This window comes from Eucyclogobius newberryi, unplaced genomic scaffold (assembly GCF_026437365.1).
Source record: "Eucyclogobius newberryi isolate DKJ021-1_F unplaced genomic scaffold, fEucNew1.0.hap1 SCAF_17, whole genome shotgun sequence".
Taxonomy (NCBI): Eukaryota; Metazoa; Chordata; class Actinopteri; order Gobiiformes; family Gobiidae; genus Eucyclogobius; species Eucyclogobius newberryi.
In genome coordinates, this window is record NW_027315801.1 from 6,120,808 (window position 1) to 6,140,751 (window position 19,944).

Here is a 19,944-nt window from a genome sequence, read left to right on the forward strand (position 1 = left end):
TGACTGTCAGGCGGCGTCTCCTGCTCTCCACATCGCGCTCTGCCAGGTAATCAATTTGTCGTCACTCTCTGTAACCCCAGTAAAGTCATCAAGCGAAATGAGTTACAGCTGCAAAGAGCCTTCACGAACACGGAAGAAAGGGAGGGAGTCGTCTGGGGAGGTGGAGGTAGAAAGGGATGAGAAGGGAAGGGAAAGAGGAGGGCGTGTTTGAGAAAAAAAAAAAAGAAGAAAATGACAACGAGCCTTCGGCGGGTTCGATAGCGCATCGAATCCGGGGTCTCGGAGATGAAATACGCGCAATTTGTTTATCGCCGGGGCCCGCGCGCGACGAAAAAAATAACGGGGGCGCGTGCGGGCGGATAGAAGAAGAAGAAGAAGACAACGGATCAGTCAGTCGTGAACTCTTCGCAGCCATTACCGCGAGACGTTTTGATTAAGTATTCCTAATGTAGTGCGCGGTGGAAAAGAATGAAAACACTCTGCCTGCCAACTTTTGATTGACCATTAAGCCGCTGACGAATGTTGCTGTCAAGAGCGGAGACAATTACCTCAACAATGAAGAAAGTCGGGGTTTTTTTTTTTTTTTGGAAGGCTCCTCCGTCCTCGCCGAGTTCGACACGTTATGCGCGGCGGTGGGAAGGCTTGTAAAAAAAAGATAATAATAATAAAGGATCACTTAAGTTCGTCGTATGAAAAATTACGGCAAGGGCATTGGAAAGGGACGGACGGACGGGGAAGGGTTTCGGCGGCGTGTTCTCGGCGATAAGCGGCGTCGGTATCTCGAACGGGTACGAGCGGACGCTAATGTTTGGCAAGGAACAGTCGCCATCTGGTCGTAGCGTAATAAAGACTGATAACTTTGGGCTTTGATCGGGGGGAAATTGCCAGAAACGAAAAGGGAGAAAAATGCTCGTGGAGGTTTTTTGAGATGCATGTTCACGGTTGTGGTGTTCAAGCAAATACATAAAAAAATGGAATAAAAAGAGTATAAAGTGTGTACAGTAGCGTCAGATTAAAGTATAGACAGTAATAAGATACAAATAAGGATTAAACTTCAGGTATGGAAAAGGGAAGACGCGTATTTACGTTTTGAGAGGCAAGATTGGTTGAACTCGTTGAGCGAATACGTGAAAACGACAAGAATTGTCATAAATAAAGTGTCATGAGCAAAAATGCAAAAGAAAAAGTGAAAATCTAGCAGCGCAATTCTTTCTACAGTCAATGTAAAGCAAGAAAAGACAAAACCACAGTTAAGAAAAGTAATAAGACGCTGCCAAGTGTTTAGTCGCTCAGTCGATTAATCGGTCAATGGCGACCAACGTTTGTAATAGTTGATTATACGGATTTGAGAGTTTATTCAGCCTTTTATCTTTCTTTTCTTTCACATGCGAACACCTAGTTTAACCGAGCTTTTCCAGCGCAAACTGTTATTTCTGCGCAAAATCCGACGACTTTGTGACCTTCTGAGCAGCTCGGGTCAGGCGTTCGCGCGGGTCAGGCGTTCGCTCCGATCGCCAACACACTCCGTAGCTTCGGGAGCTTTCGCCGCCGTCGACTACGACCCTCCAAAAATAACGTAGTGGACAACGAAATCACGACAAACAAAAGACCAGCATCGAGCGTTACGGTCAGGGAAACGTCGCGCGGGTAAAGACCAAATTTAGCGACACAATTCGATGCCATTTACGGACGGAGAGGGGCAATTAACGGAGGCGAAAGGCGGTGGGAAAACGACCGGGAGAAATGGTATCTTGGCTCCAAAGTGTGTGCGTAATGGTCTGGGATCTGGCAACCGCCGCAGCAGCAGCAGCAGCAGCAGCAGCAGCAGCAGCAGCAGCAGCAGCAGCAGCAGCAGCAGCAGCAGCAGCAGCAGCAGCAGCAGCAGCAGCAGCAGCAGAGGTGGATGGATGTGCTGCATGTGTGTGTGTGTGTGTGTGAGCGAATGTGTGTCCCGTTCTCCATTTGTCCATAAGATTATGAAGAGTTCACGCAGAGTTCACGCGCGTTTTCCTTCCCCCCCTTCGCGCGGCTGCGTCCAATCACACGCCACGGACCGCGACAGCCACGCATTAGTTTAACACTAACTTTGTCATCAGTCAGCGGCGGGAGAGAGCCGCGATCGGGGCCGATTTATCCGGATCAAACCTCAATTTGCACCTCTTTTTCTTTTTTTTCCCCTCTTCAATCAACCTTGTTTGGATTCTATTGTTAAGAGAAGATACTTTTATTTCTGCTATTTGATTTAAAAGTGGGCTTAGCACTTGTGTTTTTACGCGTATTGCACATTAACATGAAGAGTTACAACAGCGATGATAATTCAGCGGCGAGAGGTGATTTCAAAACACACTTCACTAAATGTGGCACGAAATCAGAGTTAAATAAATTAAAATAAAATGAATTCCACCAAATATAAGACTAAAATCCAACGTGAAAATCCTAATTAACAGCAAATACAGTGGCACAAAATCAGAATACGTCCCAAACTGCGCTCAAACTCAAACTTGTGCGTGTAAAAAACACACACACACTCTCTTATAAAACTGCGTGACAGTCGAGTATAGTCCCGCGTGACAGTCGGGTACAGTCCCGCGTGACAGTCGGGTACAGTCCCGCGTGACAGTCGAGTATAGTCCCGCGCAACGACGAGCGTGGCAAAAGTTTGGAGCGGAACCCAGCGTCACAAAAAGCAGCTCACGCAGAGACAAGTCCAGAGGCAAACTGCAAAGATCGGAGAAAAGAAACGGGAGAAAGCCCCGTGTGCACTCACCGGAGGCCCGCTTCGGCGCCTGCTGTTTCCTCCGCGGCATGGCTCAGGTGGACGCGTGCGGCTGCGTGCGGATGCGGGCTATAGTCCACGCACACACCGCGTCTCGCCGCTCCACTTTCGCCTCTCTTCCGAGTCTCTCCGCGTCGCTTTTCTCTGAGAGGTAAAAGATCAAAGAACAAAAAGAACAAAAAAGAGGCAAAAAGATCCGCCGGTCACACGCGACAGGAAAGACGCGGAACGAGCCCGCGGCGGTGCGTCTTCTCCTCCCGTTTCTCCCGTTTCACTCCCGTGTCTCCCGTACCGTGTTCCTCCCCGCTACAGCAGCCAAAGCGGCCACAGGGGGCGAGCCGTGCCAGCCGTTCTGCACCCCCCACCCCCCATCCCCACACCCCCGTCGGATCCGCGTCCTCCTCCTCCTCCGCCCCGCGCGCGCGCCGCAGACACGTGAGCCCGACGCGCGTCACAGAGGGAAACGAGCAGGTACCGCGCGCGCGTAACGGGGGTCTGCGTGAACGGGAGTGGAAGTGGAGGGTTATTACGCGCGGTGCGGAGGAGAGGAAGAGAAGAGGAGGAAGAGGAAAGGAAGAAGAGGAAGAGGAGGAGAGGAGGCGATGGCAGCAGCAGCAGACATCGATCCCGCAGAACAAACTGAACATTAAAAACTCCTCCCTCCTCGCGCGGACTTGATGATGGCAGCAGACATTTGTTACACTAGATAACGCGAGTTTATTAAAGGCGCAGGGGCCACGGAAAAGCACCGGGGGAGAGAGAGGAGAGAGGAGAGGAGGGAGAGAGAGGAGGGAGAGAGAGGAGAGGAGGGAGAGAGGAGAGGGAGAGGAGGGAAGGAGGGAGAGAGAGAGGAGAGGAAGGAGAGAGGGTGAAGGAGGGAGAGAGGAGAGAGGGAGAGAGAGGGGGAAGGAGGGAGAGAGGAGAGGAGGGAGAGAGAGAGGAGAGGGAGAGGAGGGAAGGAGGGAGAGAGGAGAGGGAGAGAGAGGGTGAAGGAGGGAGAGAGGAGAGAGGGTGAAGGAGGGAGAGAGAGGAGAGGGAGAGGAGGGAAGGAGGGAGAGAGAGAGGGTGAAGGAGGGAGGAGGGGGAGAGAAGAGAGAGATGGAGAGGGCAGAGGGAGGAAGGAGGGAGAGAAAGAGAAGAGAGAGAGGAGGGAGGGGGAAGGAGGAGAGAGAGGAGATGGAGTGAGGAGAGAGAAGGGAGGGAGAGAGGGGAAGAAGAGCGAGAGAGGAGAGGGAGAGAGGAGGTAGAGAGGGGGAAGTGAGGAGGGAGAGAGAAAGAGAGAGAGGGAGAGTAGGCTTTTGTTCATTTGGTCCTCACACACACACACACACACACACACACTCTGCTGCTTCCACTCCACCTGCGCCACGATCAGAGAAAGAAAGTTTTTGGAGGACGAGATGAGGACCGGGACGAGGACCATGACTGGGACGATGACCGGGACGAGGAACAGGGCGAGGACCGGGGGGGGGTGCGGGACGTGTGCTCGGAGGCCACGTTTGAGACACAGCAAAGCGTTAATTAAGAAGCACAATTAAGCTCTGACAGTGTGTGTAAAAAGCATGTGTGTGTTCAGCTCTGATGACGCGCTGTGGGAGGAGCCAGAGCTGTGGGAGGAGCCAGAGCTGCGTCGGGTTTTGACAGTGAAATCTGATCTCCAGTATAATCAGATTACCTCATAATTAGGCCCAGATCTGAATTGGTTTGTGTTCAGAGACAGAGCTTCACACATTCTTACTTGATCTGGTCCAGGTTTGACACGTGTCAATTCAATTTTCAATTTACTTTTTTTAATTCAATTTATTTTTGTAGCAGCAGAAATCGCAGCAGCGTTAAGAGCGTCAATCTGAGGATTTTTAGATCAACTCCCAAATCTCTAGAATGTTCTCATAAATGGTTGTCGTCATTGTCAAGTTAGTTTAACTTTTTTACAAAACCTGCAAAATCAGAAAGAAATCAGATTACTCAAATCATGGTATGTGTAGTTCATCAAATCTGACAACTGGAATAATGTGATGTCACAATAATTAGCTGTGATATTTTAGATTCTCAAGAGGAGAAATCAGATCAGAAACTCCTGATGACGAGTGGATTGTTAAAGTAACTCTTTGGAAAACAAAGTACATTCATGATAAATCTCTTCAAATCTTTATCATTTTCTCTTTATGGAATCAGATCCGTTCAGAATCAGATTGTTGGTGCATGAAGCCCTTTTGAGTCTAGGGTTTGGTCCAGGACTTGGTTTGGGGACCAAACCAAAGGGCATTCTTACACAGGTAAGTCTATTAAAGGTGCACTATGTAACATTTCTGTTTGAGGATCTGCCACCTCCTGGTCTCCATGGAGATGATATGATACAATGTTCCACAGTGTGGAACATTGTATCATATCAAGGTGTTTTTTATTGTGAACAAATACTTTGAAAAACATGCATTCATACAGTGGGCTCGCTTCTCCACAGATCCGAACTGTAACTTGGCCTTCTTGTCTCCATGGAGATGGATTACTTGTTGCACACAGGAAGAGGGGGCATGATGACGTACAGTTACAAACACTTATATTTACATCATATTCAAACACGTACCTTAAATAAGAAGTAGAAGTGAAACTAAAGCCTGTGGTGGGTGGAGCTATGTGCACCACGCCCTGGAGGTGTCGCCTCAGGTCAGAAAAGGGTGTGGTTCTAGTTTGTGAAATGTTCTAGTTTCTCCTCTCTGTGTGTTTCTCTTTCCTTTTCTTCTCCTCTCTTCTCTCTCTCTGTGTTTCTCTCCTCTTCTCTCTTCTCTTTCTCTCTCTCTCTGTGTTTCTCTCTTCTCCTCTCTCCTCTCTTCTCTCTCTCTCTATCTCTCTCTGTGTTTCTCTTCCTGATCAAATATGAGGAGCCGTGATGGATGAGTTCATCGGGGAAAGACAACACGCTCCCGGCGCCTGTTACAAGCCGCTTCCTGATAATATTCCATTGGCCTCTTTGTGCGTGTCACTCATGTCCACCGTGATACTGGCACCGAAGACCTCCCCTGAACTGAAGCTGAGCCGGAGCCATCCATCAATTCGGCCTGAGCCTGGTCATAGTCCCGGTCTGACCCGAGACTGTGGACGGTAAACGTGTGTGTGACAGCCAGGACGTACCAAACAGGGCCTCAAACAGGGCCTCAAACAGGGCTTCAAACAGGGCTTCAAACAGGGCCTCAAACAGGGCTTCAAACAGGGCCTCAAACAGTGCCTCAAACAGGGCCTCAAACAGGGCCTCAAACAGGGCTTCAAACAGGGCTTCAAACAGGGCCTCAAACAGGGCCTCAAACAGGGCTTCAAACAGGGCCTCAAACAGTGCCTCAAACAGGGCCTCAAACAGGGCCTCAAACAGGGCTTCAAACAGTGCCTCAAACAGGGCTTCAAACAGGGCCTCAAACAGGGCCTCAAACAGGGCCTCAAACAGGGCTTCAAACAGGGCCTCAAACAATGCCTCAAACAGGGCCTCAAACAGGGCCTCAAACAGGGCTTCAAACAGGGCCTCAAACAGGGCCTCAAACAGGGCCTCAAACAGGGCTTCAAACAGGGCCTCAAACAGGGCCTCAAACAGGGCCTCAAACAGGGCTTCAAACAGGGCCTCAAACAGGGCTTCAAACAGTGCCTCAAACAGGGCTTCAAACAGGGCCTCAAACAGGGCCTCAAACAGGGCCTCAAACAGGGCCTCAAACAGGGCCTCAAACAGGGCTTCAAACAGGGCCTCAAACAGGGCCTCAAACAAGGCCTCAAACAGGGCCTCAAACAGGGCCTCAAACAGGGCCTCAAACAGGGCCTCAAACAGGGCTTCAAACAGGGCCTCAAACAGGGCCTCAAACAGGGCCTCAAACAGGGCTTCAAACAGGGCCTCAAACAGGGCCTCAAACAAGGCCTCAAACAGGGCCTCAAACAGGGCCTCAAACAGGGCCTCAAACAGGGCTTCAAACAGGGCCTCAAACAGGGCCTCAAACAGGGCTGTAGATCCGGACTGTTCCACGTTATTGTTTCAGCAGTCGAGTCAGAGATGATTGTTTTTATTTAGTTGGTTTATATTCGGATGTGAATCTTCATCCAAAAGCCACGAATCACACGTCTGAAGACAGTGACAGGCAACGACTTAAGCAGGGGAAGAGAAGGTTTGAAAGAAAGAAACTCTCCTTTAAATAGAAATGTGGTCTAAGACAGTGGTTCCCAAAGCAGGGCTAGAGACCCCCCGGGGGGTCGCCAAGCATGAGCTGGGGATCACGAGATGATTTAGTTTTGCAATTAAAAATTCTGACACTGTATTAAATCTATTTTCGTATTGAAAACATTATTTTTCAGTATTACATTGGGTCGGATAAATAAACTTCTACTACTACTACTACTACTACTAAAATCTATTAAAATACACAGAAATGAACCTAATTTTATCATCTTTATAACTTGAAATGATTACAGGCTTCTACTTCATTTTCCTGTGTGAGTTGGTTGCGTGGTTAACTTTGGGAACCCCTGGTCTAAGATACAACCTCCCCTCAGTCTACAATAGCGTCATAAGACATTGGCAGAAATCAAACTAGGCCAATGCTAACTGACAGCTCTGAGGTGGAGGTGGCCGGACCTCAAAAGGCCTTAACGACACGAGACTTTTAAACGAGGGCAGGGCAAGTTCCAGGCATAACTCCTCCCTTTGTGCAGGGCCAATCAGAGCTCAGGACAAGATAGATGCTGTTGCTCAAACCGTTTACATCAGATTCGTTGAAACATCTTAATTTCTAGAACGGTGTCAACTTTGAGACCCGGTTTAACAAGAAGGATTATTTTAGTGGTTGATTAGTCGGGATTATCCTGCTTTGTTCAGTCGATTAAAACTGATTTATCCGTTTTGTTCTATTGTGATCTTATCTTACTTTTATAACTTCTCTATAACTCCTGGTTTAAACGTGTTGTATGGATCAAAAAGTCCCGATTTAGTTTATTGCCAGCTTGGCAGTTTGACCGTCACTGCAGGCCGCCGTGTCCTTGGGCAAGACACTTCTGGTTATTGGTGAAACACACACAGATGTTTGAATCGTCCAGAAGCGTCACACGGACACTAAACAGGGAGGAGCCTGGAGAATAATCCCGACATATTGAATTTTAATATTATTGTGACATTGAGGTGTATCTTGTTATACGGAATACATATCAAACAAACACATAAAATTAGACTCTTAGATAAAAAAAAAAAAGAGTACATTTTTTTGATGGTTCTAATATGGGAAAAATGGCGTTGTTACATTAAATTCTACAGATTGTGTATCCAATATATGCATATTTTCTGGGCAATAAGTCGCACCTTTTTTCATAGTTTTGGCCGGAGTGCGACTTATACTCCAGAGCGACTTATATGTGATATTATTCATTATTTTCACACTGACAACCACAAGAGGGCGCTCTAGGCTCTAAGCGACGCAGAAGAAGAATCTGCACTTCCTCTTCCTCTGGAGTTTGTGGAGTTGTTTAGAAGTGACACAGAGGAAGAAGAATTCAATGGATTTAGTGATTTGGGGTAAAACTGATGCTTTGGTAAACTTGTTAGCATGTTCTTTATGCTATAGTTATCTGAAGAACTGTTCATATGTTACGTTAACATACCAGACACTTACCACAGTTCTGTCTGTGCCTCATGTAGCTGAAGGTGTTAGCGTTAGCATACGTACACCTATTCACCATGTTCTCTCATCTGTTATTATTTTAAACTGCATTTCAAGAGTTAATGTTTGTTCTTCGTCTTGGATTTTATCAAATACATTTCCCCCAAAAATGTGACTTATACTCCAGTGCGACTCTTATGTTTTTTTCTTCTCTATTATGCATTTTTTGGCTGGTGCGACTTATGATCCTGAAAATACAGTAGTTAATCGCATTCGTAGCAGTCCAACTTTCCTCTTTCACTCAGTTTTCGCGCACGTTGTCGTTATAGTTTGATCTTTTCTCTATATTAAAAACAATTAATAAAAGTCTGCATCGTTTATGTTCCAGAAACGAACATTGAAAGCCATTTTTTAAGGAGTTTAATTGTCTCATATTTTAAGAAGCGAGAGGAATGATAGAAAGAGGCAATTCACAATTCCCTTCACATTTTCATTTATTAAAAATCAAAACTGGACATTCATCAATACAAACCCCAAAAACATCACAATGATTTATTTTGTCCTATTTTGCCCAATTATTACCTATGTTAGTGTTTCTACTGAAAAGTGCAAAGAAAACCAAAGTCAACATGAAAGTCTGAGCTGTACTTTAAGCGGTGACAATATTGACAAATCTCCACAGAAACACAGAGCAAACACTTTGTCATTTTGCTGCGAGTAAAACAGAGCGTCGATATCGTCTTGGCAGCTGAACACATCGCTCACAGGCTCGTCCACGGGCGTAAAAGTCTGCGCGCTCGCGTGTCGAAAAAACCCTCGCGGCGAAACCGAACTCAAACCTGGTGTCAGAAGACGGTAAAAAGTTGCGTCAGGAACCACAGTCTCCCCGAAGTCTCCGCGCAGTCTCCCCGAAGTCTCCACGGCGCCGCGTTTTTTCTGTTCATCGACATTTATGAGTGACAACAAGTGGTGGGGGGAATGTCATCTCCGACGTTTCGCCCCGGGACAAAACACCGTCCCACAAAACCCTCCAACCGAGCTCGTAGCGAGAGGAAAAATCACTGCCTTTGCTTTTGAAACACGGAAAAAACGGCTACATTCACTTCAAGACATGTAAAACTCTTGAATCGTGCGACTCGCGCTGTTTAAATGCGCTGCGTTCCGTGTGATTACTTTGACCGAACATCCGTCAAACCTGTCATTTCCCCCGAAACCTACTCCAGTTCACCGCGACGTTATTTGAAAACAAGTGTCAATCAGGCACCGTCGTGCGGTGGCGTTTTCGTGCGCGGCGTCGGTGAGGTTTTTTTTCAAATCAAGCTCTCGACTGCTTGTGTTTCCGTTACGCTTTGAAAAGTGACAAAAGGCGCGCTTCAATCGTCGTTTTTTCTGAGTGAAATTTGAATCCTTTAAAAAAAAAGGCTCAGATGTAGTGCATTGTTCGGCTTTCATCGAGACCAGCGCCGGATAATTACTGCGGGTGGTTTTTTTTCCCACTGTGAGAAACGTTTGAAAGTGTTTGAACATCAGCTGATGACACGTGAATCCTTGAAGACGTTTGTGAAGTGGAAGATGATGTGATTTCAATGGAAAAATCGGGATTGACCTCAGAATATCTCGGAATATGGTTTATATGAGGTTTAGTCACTCAGACACATGTGGGGGACATCAGCGCCTGGTTCATGTATTTACTATTGTATTTTGCATTATTTGTTTTTGCATTGGACACTTTGCATTTTCGACGAAGGACTACCGTATTTTCTGGACTATAAGTCGCACCAGCCAAAAAATGCATAACATAGAAGAAAAAAAACACATATAAGTCGCTCTGGAGTATGAAATGAGGTTGCAAGTGTGAAAATAACAAATAATATCACATATAAGTCTTTCCGGAATGCAAGTATAAGTATATAGGTATAATAATAAGTATAAGTCTTATCTTAAGTCGCAACCCGGCCAAAACTATGAAAAAAGGTGCAATTTATAGTTTGGAAATTACGGTAGGTTTTACTGAGAAAATACTTGTTGACCCGAGACAAGTTTTTCATTTTTTTTTCATCAAATGTCTGATGTACTTTATCACAAATGATACTTTCTGTGACGCTTTGAGATTTAGCAAATTTAATTTTTGTAATAGAAACACGCAAACGTAACTGAGATTATTTTATTTTATTTTATTTTTCGAAGATTTTATTTAATGTATTAGACAGGAAAGGTGAGTGTGAAATGGGGGATGCGAGAGAAGGGAGGACATTCAGTAAATTGTCGGAGTCAGGATTTGAACTCACGGCGCCTGACATATGTGCGCTGTGACTTAACCACTCCACCACCGGGCAGAAGGTAACTGCGAATTTTATCCTGGGAAAAGTTTGAAGAAAAGTGAGATTTTTTGTTTTTCAAACGTCGCGGGCTTAAAAATGTCCTCTCCGTCGAGCAGTGTTTTCAAAAGCCAAATATGTGGATGTGGCTCAGAGACGTGACCCTTTGACCCCGAGCACCACTTCTTCAGCTCTGTATGAAGAGTGAGTCTGGTTAAGATAAGATGAGAGAAGGAACAGAAACACAGATTAGGAACAGAAGTGGAATAACAAAACTGATGATTTACTTAAAAATGATACTTGACCCGCCCTCCGTCGCACCTCGAGCCAAACTCAGACAGAACCGAGCAATCACATTTGTTTATTTCAGTGTTGCATGTGGCACAAAGCAGCTCATTGCTCGTTTAGAACATTAATAAACCTCTCTTGCTTCAGATTAACTGTGTTTTGTGCTTTGCTCATTGATTCTGAAGAAATACGCAATGTTTTTCAGTCACAGTGATCATTTTTCCCTTTTTTTTCATCCCATAAGCAGCCATTTTTTATTTATTTTTCAATATATTTTTGCTTTTTAGTGAAAAACAAAAAAATTACAATAACAACATAAAAAAGCACGAAAAATACAACAAAAAAAAGGACACTACAAAAAAGCCATATTTGTTTTGATCACGGAGGGACCACGCGTGTCCCTGAATGGCTTATCCACCTGTCAATCACACTCATCTGAACTCTGGGACATGAAAATGATGACCTCACTGATATCGATCTGTTTAAAAGAAAATACAGACAGATTTTCCAGACAAACCACCTTCGATGTCATTTTTGAGCCTCATCTGCATTTCCAAACCGGCCCACGATACAAAACGTCACAACGCCCTCGATAAACGTAAAATAAAACAACAGAGCCTTAATTTCCTTAAAAACATCTTTAATGTGCAGCGTTTCGGCCGCAATCACAACAGCAGCACAGCAATCAGAACACTGAAACACGCCGAGCACATTGTAAACGACAAAGACGGTGACGGATCTGATTTGACGCTTCCAGTCGCCGCGGGTTACGGGTTCAGCCGGTCTCCCGTTACGCGGCTTTATGTGAGGTAGAATGGGCTCTCGACCGGAGGTGTAACCCAAACCGCCGTCGCCGAGACGAAACTCATCCCGACGGCCGCTTTGAATCGTGGGCAGAGCCATTCTTCGCCGCCCGCTCCCTCGGTGCGCTACACGGGCCGCGCAGATAAGCTAGCACATTGTCCCGCTCCGGTTTTAACCCAATAACGCCCAGTCGAAACAATGTGTAAGACTGCCGCTTGACCTATTTCCTCTTCCCCGGTTAAGAGGGCCCTGTGAAATGGCTTCATTATTCATGGCTGATTTCAGAATGAAGGGCTCCGAGAACGCCACCGGAGGATTGACGCACGCAATCGCGACAGCTCACACACGACAAGGCGGGTCGCGCGGGCGCCACGGGAATTGACGGAAAGGATTAATAAAAAGAGCCGATTTACGAGACGTCTTTAAAATGTTGCTCAGCCAAGATTCTTTCATAGAACAAAGCGAAGAACGTGACACAGAGAAGAGTCCTACATAATTCTACTTAATAATCCCGGGCCGCCAGTTTGTGTCGTCCATTTTTTTTTGCGTGGGCCTTTTTCCTGCCGTCGGAAGTGTGAGATGTCCGTTTACTGTGTCCATGGCGGGAGTTTTAAGGCCCAGATATGTAGTTCTGAAATCCAGTCTTTCTTCATCTTGGTCCAGTACCTCCGAGCAACAGGAGTCGGTCCCGATAAACATGGGAATGGTTTGGCTCCTGCTGCCACAGTTTCTCCAACAGTTAGAATTCCCGTGTGAATGATGAGCACTTTGACATGGTGTTTTGCAAAGAAACTGACACATTTTTCCAACAGAATTCCCTCCAAACATGTGATTTTTTGGTTCTTTACTGAGATGTACTTATACTTTCCCATTCTTTATCCGTCAAAATGAAATTGCCCTCTCTTTTCCCATTATTATTATTATTATTTTATTTGTTATTATTTTTTATTATTTACTTGTAGTTTAATTAGTAGATTCTTTGTCCAACATGTTAATACCTTTATATAATTTAGATATTATTCCCTTGAAAGTTCTGATTTATAAGCCTTGATACATATCTCAGTCAGAGGGCTATATTGGTCATTGCTTTGTTTAATTTCTTATTTTATGATGAACTATTTTCAATTGAATTGTTTCTATTTAATTTGAATAACTCCTTCTTTGTAAATACTTTTAAAAGTCCTGTTTCTGTAAGACAACGAATGTTTTCAAAGTATCAAAGCTTTTCACATACATTCATTTCATACATATTTAACCTTTATTCAAATGATTCATTGTTTTCCCTTCTCATTAACTCAAAGTTGTATTAGGAGTGAATCGTGCATGTTTGAGTCACATCTTTATTCTCCTGCATTCGAGACCCCCGAGACACGCCCACTTTACTCTGGTCGGCTGATCCTCTGCTCACTCTGGTGGTCTTTGCTTCCGTTGTTTGTTGAATTTGTCCATTTTCAAGTCTTCCACGGTCCAGGCCTTAAAGGTCCTATAACATGCTAAATCGACTTTTCAGAGCTTTTAACCTTCTTACATTGCTATTTGTGCTTCATATATGTACCCAGGGTGTTTTTTTGATTGATTCCCGCAGTGTTTAGCTATATTACAGACTATCTCCTTTCCTCCAATCTCCAAACTGACGGGGGGTGTTCACAGGGCCGCGTCATAAACACCAGATTTATTTCGGCTCAAAGTAGTGTTGATCTGAAGTTCTATCGTTTCTCACTCAGTCGCGCGGCAGGAGCAGCGCAGCGCGGAGCAGACAGCTGGCTGTGGAGCTATGTCACGGGTGGGCGGGGCAGACACGCGCTCTGAGACTACGCCACGGGTTGGGCACGGCCAGATCGCTCTTCACAAGGGTGGGGGCGAATATCAAACCAAGCCGTCTGCATTTCCGGGTTGGTAAGGGGGTCCAAGGTCTGAGTGATATTTCTAAACTATTATGTTAAGGGTGTTGCACAACCCTTATTATTATAAATTATACACTTAGGATAGACTACGAAACGTGAAAAAAAGCACGTTATGGCACCTTTAAACATCGGAGCAGTAGACTCATTCGGAGAGAAAACGTGCACATCTCAAACTCTCAGCAGCGTTCAGAAACCAAAACTGTGACTATTAGCTCCAAATCTTTATAAGGTTTGTGTGCATCGAGTGATTTTTCGGATTGCGCAAATCTTCTTTATCGCTCTTTAGGTTGTTGAGCACAATCTGTCCAAGTAATGGAAATCTACCTCTGTTTCTCTAACAATTAAGATTAACGATCGCCTCGTCAAAAGTCCTCGATCACGATCAAAAGTCCTCGATCACAATCAAAAGTCCTCAAACGATCAAAAGTCCTCAAACAATCAAAAGTCCTCGATTACGATCAAAAGTCCTCGATCACCTCATCAATTCAATTCAGTTTATATTTGTAACGGCCAGAATCACAACAACAGTTGCCTCTGAGGGCGACAGTGAAAAACGAATTAAACTCTCGTCCCTCACCAGAATCCTCCGTCCTTAGACCAGGAAAAACTACGAAAAAACCTCCTTGGAAAAAAGTAGAAACCTGGAGGAGTTCCAGAGTGAAAGATCTGACTCTCACAGACGGACATCAAAAGTCCTTGATCGTGATCAAAAGTCCTCGATCGTGATCAAAAGTCCTCGATCGTGATCAAAAGTCCTCAAACAATCACCTACAAACAGCGAGTTTAAACACACATACTGGTTCACAGTTCATCCATTTTTGTGTGAAATAAAAGTATTCTCACCCAACAACAATGGCACTTTTATGACTGAACCAAGCCACCACTTCATTATCTTCAATGAACGTGGGGTGGACTATTGGCATGTCATGTTTTTTTTATTCCTTACGCTCACGTTTCCATCGTTCATTCTTTCTCTAACGTCTCCAAACCGCCGCTCACGTCTCAGCGACTCCTCGTGAAAAACACTAACACCTGTATTACTTACACTGGTTGTTAAGCATTGGAATAAAATTTTGTGCAATATGCATAACCAAATGCTGGAATAATGAGCCATCTGCATGTGCGGTCCCGTCCCCGAGATGCCAGCGCCGGTGCCAGCCACGGTGCCATCTGTGGCGCCGCAGCCAGCTGTTTTCCTTCTTATTACATGTTTATTAAAAGCTGGAGTCGTCCTCTTCGAGACCAGAGACCGGCGCACAGAGGAGGTTTACCCACAATGCCTCCTGCTTTGGCGTCGTCATGGAAGTTAAAGTGCCCACGACAAGTTTTTACGATTGTCTAATTTTGGCTTTATTTGGTGTGTTTATACCTGTTGTACATATAAATGATAGTTTTACATCAATCGAGAAGGAATTTGAGGAGAAAATGTTGAAAAATCTGTGGTAAATGACAGGAAGTGACATCACAACAGGGACAGGAAGTGACATCACACTAGGGACACTCATTCCAGTCAAAGTTTATGCAGAATTTACACAAAGAAACAACTTTTGACTCTCTAAACATTGATTCAACAAACTATGGTCGCTCAAAGATATTTTTATTTGTCAAATAAAAAAAAGTGACATTAGATGAGTTTTGGCCCAGTGTTTGCTGGGTAATTTCCTAGTGTGATGTCATCAATACAAACAGGAAGTGGAATTATAAACCTAAAAAATGTGCTATTCTGTGATCAAATGTTTATATTTTTTCGCAAAATTCCGTAACTGTATTTGAGTTCAATGAGTCGTCTGACCTGTGGGGGGCGCTTCAGAGTGTGTTAAAGTAAAGTATTCAAACGTGTAAAAAAAGATGGATATTCATATGTCGTTAATGATCTGTGCGCTTTAGTTTTTCTAAATACTTCCAAAAGCTTTCATCACACTTTCGTTGATTGTCACCGTGTGTGAGAATGTGTCAAATAAAGTTAGAAAGTGCAGATTCAACATTGAATTAAAACAATACGGCTTCGGAAAATTGTTTGATTGAGATGATTTGATCGACCAATCAGCAATATGTCTTTTTGATTTGTCATATATTAATTTGAATTTACGTTGAGATTGAAACATTCTGACTGAAGCTGAGAGAGAGAGAATAATGAAGAATGAAACGTGATGATCAATCTTCTTTCTTTTCTGATATTCTTATGTATTAATGCAGCTGTTTTTATCTTTGTGATGAAGAGTTTGCAAAGTTCAATCGCGATTATCGTTATTCTAAATTGTTGCAGCCCGACAGCAGATTCAGAATGTGTAGATTTGAATTCGGTGATATTAAAATCCACGTTATCGGAGGAGAGGATATATGAAAACACAAATAACCACAAACGAGTAATTTATTTAGTGCTGTCTACAAACTTCCTAAAGTGAAAATAAATCACGACAGTTCCTTCTGACTCAAAATAAAAATGATAACTGAAGATATTAACGACACAACGGGCATAACTAAGTCTTTCTTGTCCCGCCGCTTGATTTGTTAATTCTTTAGACTCATTCGGAGAGAAAACGTGCACATCTCAAACTCTCAGCAGCGTTCAGAAACCAAAACTGTGACTATTAGCTCCAAATCTTTATAAGGTTTGTGTGCATCGAGTGATTTTTCGGATTGCGCAAATCTTCTTTATCGCTCTTTAGGTTGTTGAGCACAATCTGTCCAAGTAATGGAAATCTACCTCTGTTTCTCTAACAATTAAGATTAACGATCGCCTCGTCAAAAGTCCTCGATCACGATCAAAAGTCCTCGATCACGATCAAAAGTCCTCAAACGATCAAAAGTCCTCAAACAATCAAAAGTCCTCGATCACGATCAAAAGTCCTCGATCACCTCATCAATTCAATTCAATTTATATTTGTAACGGCCAGAATCACAACAACAGTTGCCTCTGAGGGCGACAGTGAAAAACAAATTAAACTCTCGTCCCTCACCAGAATCCTCCGTCCTTAGACCAGGAAAAACTACGAAAAAACCTCCTTGGAAAAAAGTAGAAACCTGGAGGAGTTCCAGAGTGAAAGATCTGACTCTCACAGACGGACATCAAAAGTCCTCGATCGTGATCAAAAGTCCTCGATCGTGATCAAAAGTCCTCGATCGTGATCAAAAGTCCTCAAACAATCACCTACAAACAGCGAGTTTAAACACACATACTGGTTCACAAATTGCCGCAGTCAGAATGTTAAACAAACTTCTGTAACGCGTTTCAACATAAAAGCCTCATCGAACGGTTCTGTTTCATCGGAGCAAATTGCGGCAACAAACGGGAGATTGACTGACAGCAACTGAAAACAAAAAACGCCGAGTCTGACAACGATCCGTCAAGACGGCAAACGCAGGAACGAAACGACGTCTACCTCCACTTAGCCCGAGGGTTCGAGTTTCAAAGAATCCCCCCCGCCGCATCCTTTCTGCTCGCATTGTTTTTCAATTTTCAAAACCTATTAGCGAGATATCGATCGACCGCAATTGAGCATTTATGCACGGCAGGCAACCTACATCGCTCCCGTCAGAATCGGATCGCGTCTCCTCTAATGCGAGGCGACGCGACCGCGGACCACCCACCCGCCGACCTGTCAACAGATTCCAGGAGCTCGGACTGAAGCGCGTCGAGCCGGGAGCGCGTGATGGACACTGAGAAGGAGAACTGGAAACGTCCATCATGGCGACCGTCCGCCCGAGCCGCCCGCGGAGACGGGACGGATGCGGACGGACAGTGACGAAGCCGGGGTGGACACTCTGCCGACGCGGACGAAAGCGAAAGGGAGGGACGGTGGTGGTGGTGGTGGGGGGACGGGGGGACGACTGACAGGCCGGGGCGAACCTGGAACTCCGGAAGGTCTGCGAGGTGAGGAAGAGCGAGGGCCGACGGGCGATGTACAGAGGTTTATGGAGGAAGGGTTCGGGATCAGGTCCACGAGGTGTTCGGGGAGATGTCGACACATGGTAAATACTCTAGATGTGGCTGTTGTCTTCAAGGGGACGAAGTAAGAATGACTTTGATGAACTTTTAGCCATGTTATCACGGTGTTCTCTCATCATTAACTCCCATATTTGAGGTTAGAGTGCTCAGAAAATCCTCGTTTTCGCCTACATCGCTTACATCTCCTGCATCTCCTACGTCTCTTACTTCTTCTAAGGATTCAGACTTTTCCCGCTTCAACTTCTATGTGTTTCTACTTCAGTCTGTTCCAGCTGAGTTAGCTTGTATGTAAAACAATGCTAAAAGGCCGTGGAAATGTCTTTTGAACACTTTGAATACCAGGATATCGTCGGATTTAACAAACGTCCCACAGTTTGCCTCATACGTGAGTCCCTCGATCATCTCCGTGTTCACCAGCAGGAATTATGAGTTTGAGCAGGTTTCAGGGCAAGTCAGAGGAGGGAAAAAGAGGGAAAACGTTGCCTGGAACGCACTAGTATACAGAATGTTTCACCGCTCTTTTTCAACAATAAAAACAAGTAAAACTAAATCCTCAGTTTGTTAAGGTAAAGTTTTGAACAGGAGGAGCTTCTCATTTCAAGAGTTTCAAACAGCAAGTCAATGGAGCTGCTTCCAAGCCATTTTTGATCAATGTTGCAACTGGATTTACAACAAACGGAATGTTAAATACCACAAAAAAGCCCAATTTGTCACTTTTAGCCTGTACAATCGGTGGACCAGACTGATATGTCTCCTTTAAAACTGAATCGTATTCTTCCCATTCGACCAAAACGAACCATATTTCCTCTAGTATACATGATTTAACCGTCTTTCGCCATAAAACCAACTCGAAACGGAGGGATTCCGCGCGCGTCGTTATCAAACGCGCTCTGTCGTTTTAACAGCTTCATTCGCCGACATGAAATACAGCGCGTTAATAAAATATTCCCGCGTGCGTTGCCAGGAATCCGCCCGTCAATCACCGGATGTATCTTTACGGTCGTCGCGGTGTCAATATTTCGCCGGCGTGCGCGCGTTCGCCGCTAATCCGCCCCTATAGAAGCGATCCCGGCTAATCGCGCCGTCGGTCTCGTCTTCACGCCGGCTCGCCCCTGTGTCTCGTCTCCGCGCTCGCTCAGAGAAAACGCGCTTTATGTCGGCGCGGTAACGGGCCCCAACACCTCAGCGGCTCCTTGATTAAGACGGAGCGGCGGGTATCGATCCGGGGGAAACAAGCGCGCGGCGAGGCTAAAAACACATCGGCGCTAACTTTGGCCGTATATAAAGAACAATTGGCTTTGTAAAGGTCTAAACTACAGTGATGGACGCTTTTGTTACAGAATCATTTAGTTGTTTATGGAATGGTGTAGAATCGCGGTCTTTGCTATATTTGCTAATTGGATTTAATTGCGATTAAGCTCATCTGATTTCCATGCATTTGTTTCCATTTCGCTAATTTCACTTCAATCCAAAGTACCAGCGAGAAGAGGGCGTTTTCTGTGTGGAGTTTGCATGTTCTCTCCGTGTCGACTCTCCTCGTCCACTCTCCCTCTCTCTGTTCGACCTCTCATCCCCGTCTCTGCTGGGACCCTCCTTGTCTTTTCTCGACTCTCCTCGTCCACTCTCTTTCTCGACTCTCCTCGTCCACTCTCTCTCTCGACTCTCCTCGTCCACTTTCTCTCTCGACTCTCCTCGTCCACTCTCTCTCGACTCTCCTCGTCCACTCTCTCTCGACTCTCCTCGTCCACTCTCTTTCTTGACTCTCCTCGTCCACTCTCTCATGACTCTCCTCGTCCACTCTCTCTCGACTCTCCTCGTCCACTCTCTCTCTCATGACTCTCCTCATCCACTCTCTCTCTCGACTCTCCTCGTCCACTCTCTCTCTCGACTCTCCTCGTCCACTCTCTCTCTCGACTCTCCCCGTCCACTCTCTTTCTTGACTCTCCTCGTCCACTCTCTCATGACTCTCCTCGTCCACTCTCTCTCGCGACTCTCCTCGTCCACTCTCTCTCGACTCTCCTCGTCCACTCTCTCTCTCATGACTCTCCTCATCCACTCTCTCTCTCGACTCTCCTCGTCCACTCTCTCTCTCGACTCTCCTCGTCCACTCTCGCTCTCCACTCTCCTCGTCCACTCTCTCTATCGACTCTCCTCGTCCACTCTCTTTCTCGGCTCTCCTCGTCCACTCTCTCTCGACTCTCCTCGTCCACTCTCTCTCGACTCTCCTCGTCCACTCTCTCTCTCGACTCTCCTCGTCCACTCTCTCTCTCGACTCTCCTCATCC

The 19,944-nt window shown here is 45.5% G+C and overlaps 1 protein-coding gene and 1 long non-coding RNA gene across 2 annotated transcripts in view; both read right to left on the reverse strand.

The window, feature by feature from the left end:
- The window catches only part of tshz2 (teashirt zinc finger homeobox 2), a 107,370-nt gene extending 104,527 nt beyond the window's left edge, over nucleotides 1–2,843 (reverse strand). The window contains exon 1 of the mRNA XM_072448836.1: nucleotides 2,768–2,843. Coding sequence (XP_072304937.1) covers nucleotides 2,768–2,807 — 40 coding nt within the window. The 5' untranslated portion in view covers nucleotides 2,808–2,843. The remainder of the gene's footprint in view (nucleotides 1–2,767) is intronic.
- The window catches only part of LOC140362691 (uncharacterized), a 573,302-nt gene that overhangs the window by 433,257 nt on the left and 120,101 nt on the right, over nucleotides 1–19,944 (reverse strand). The window lies entirely within an intron of this gene.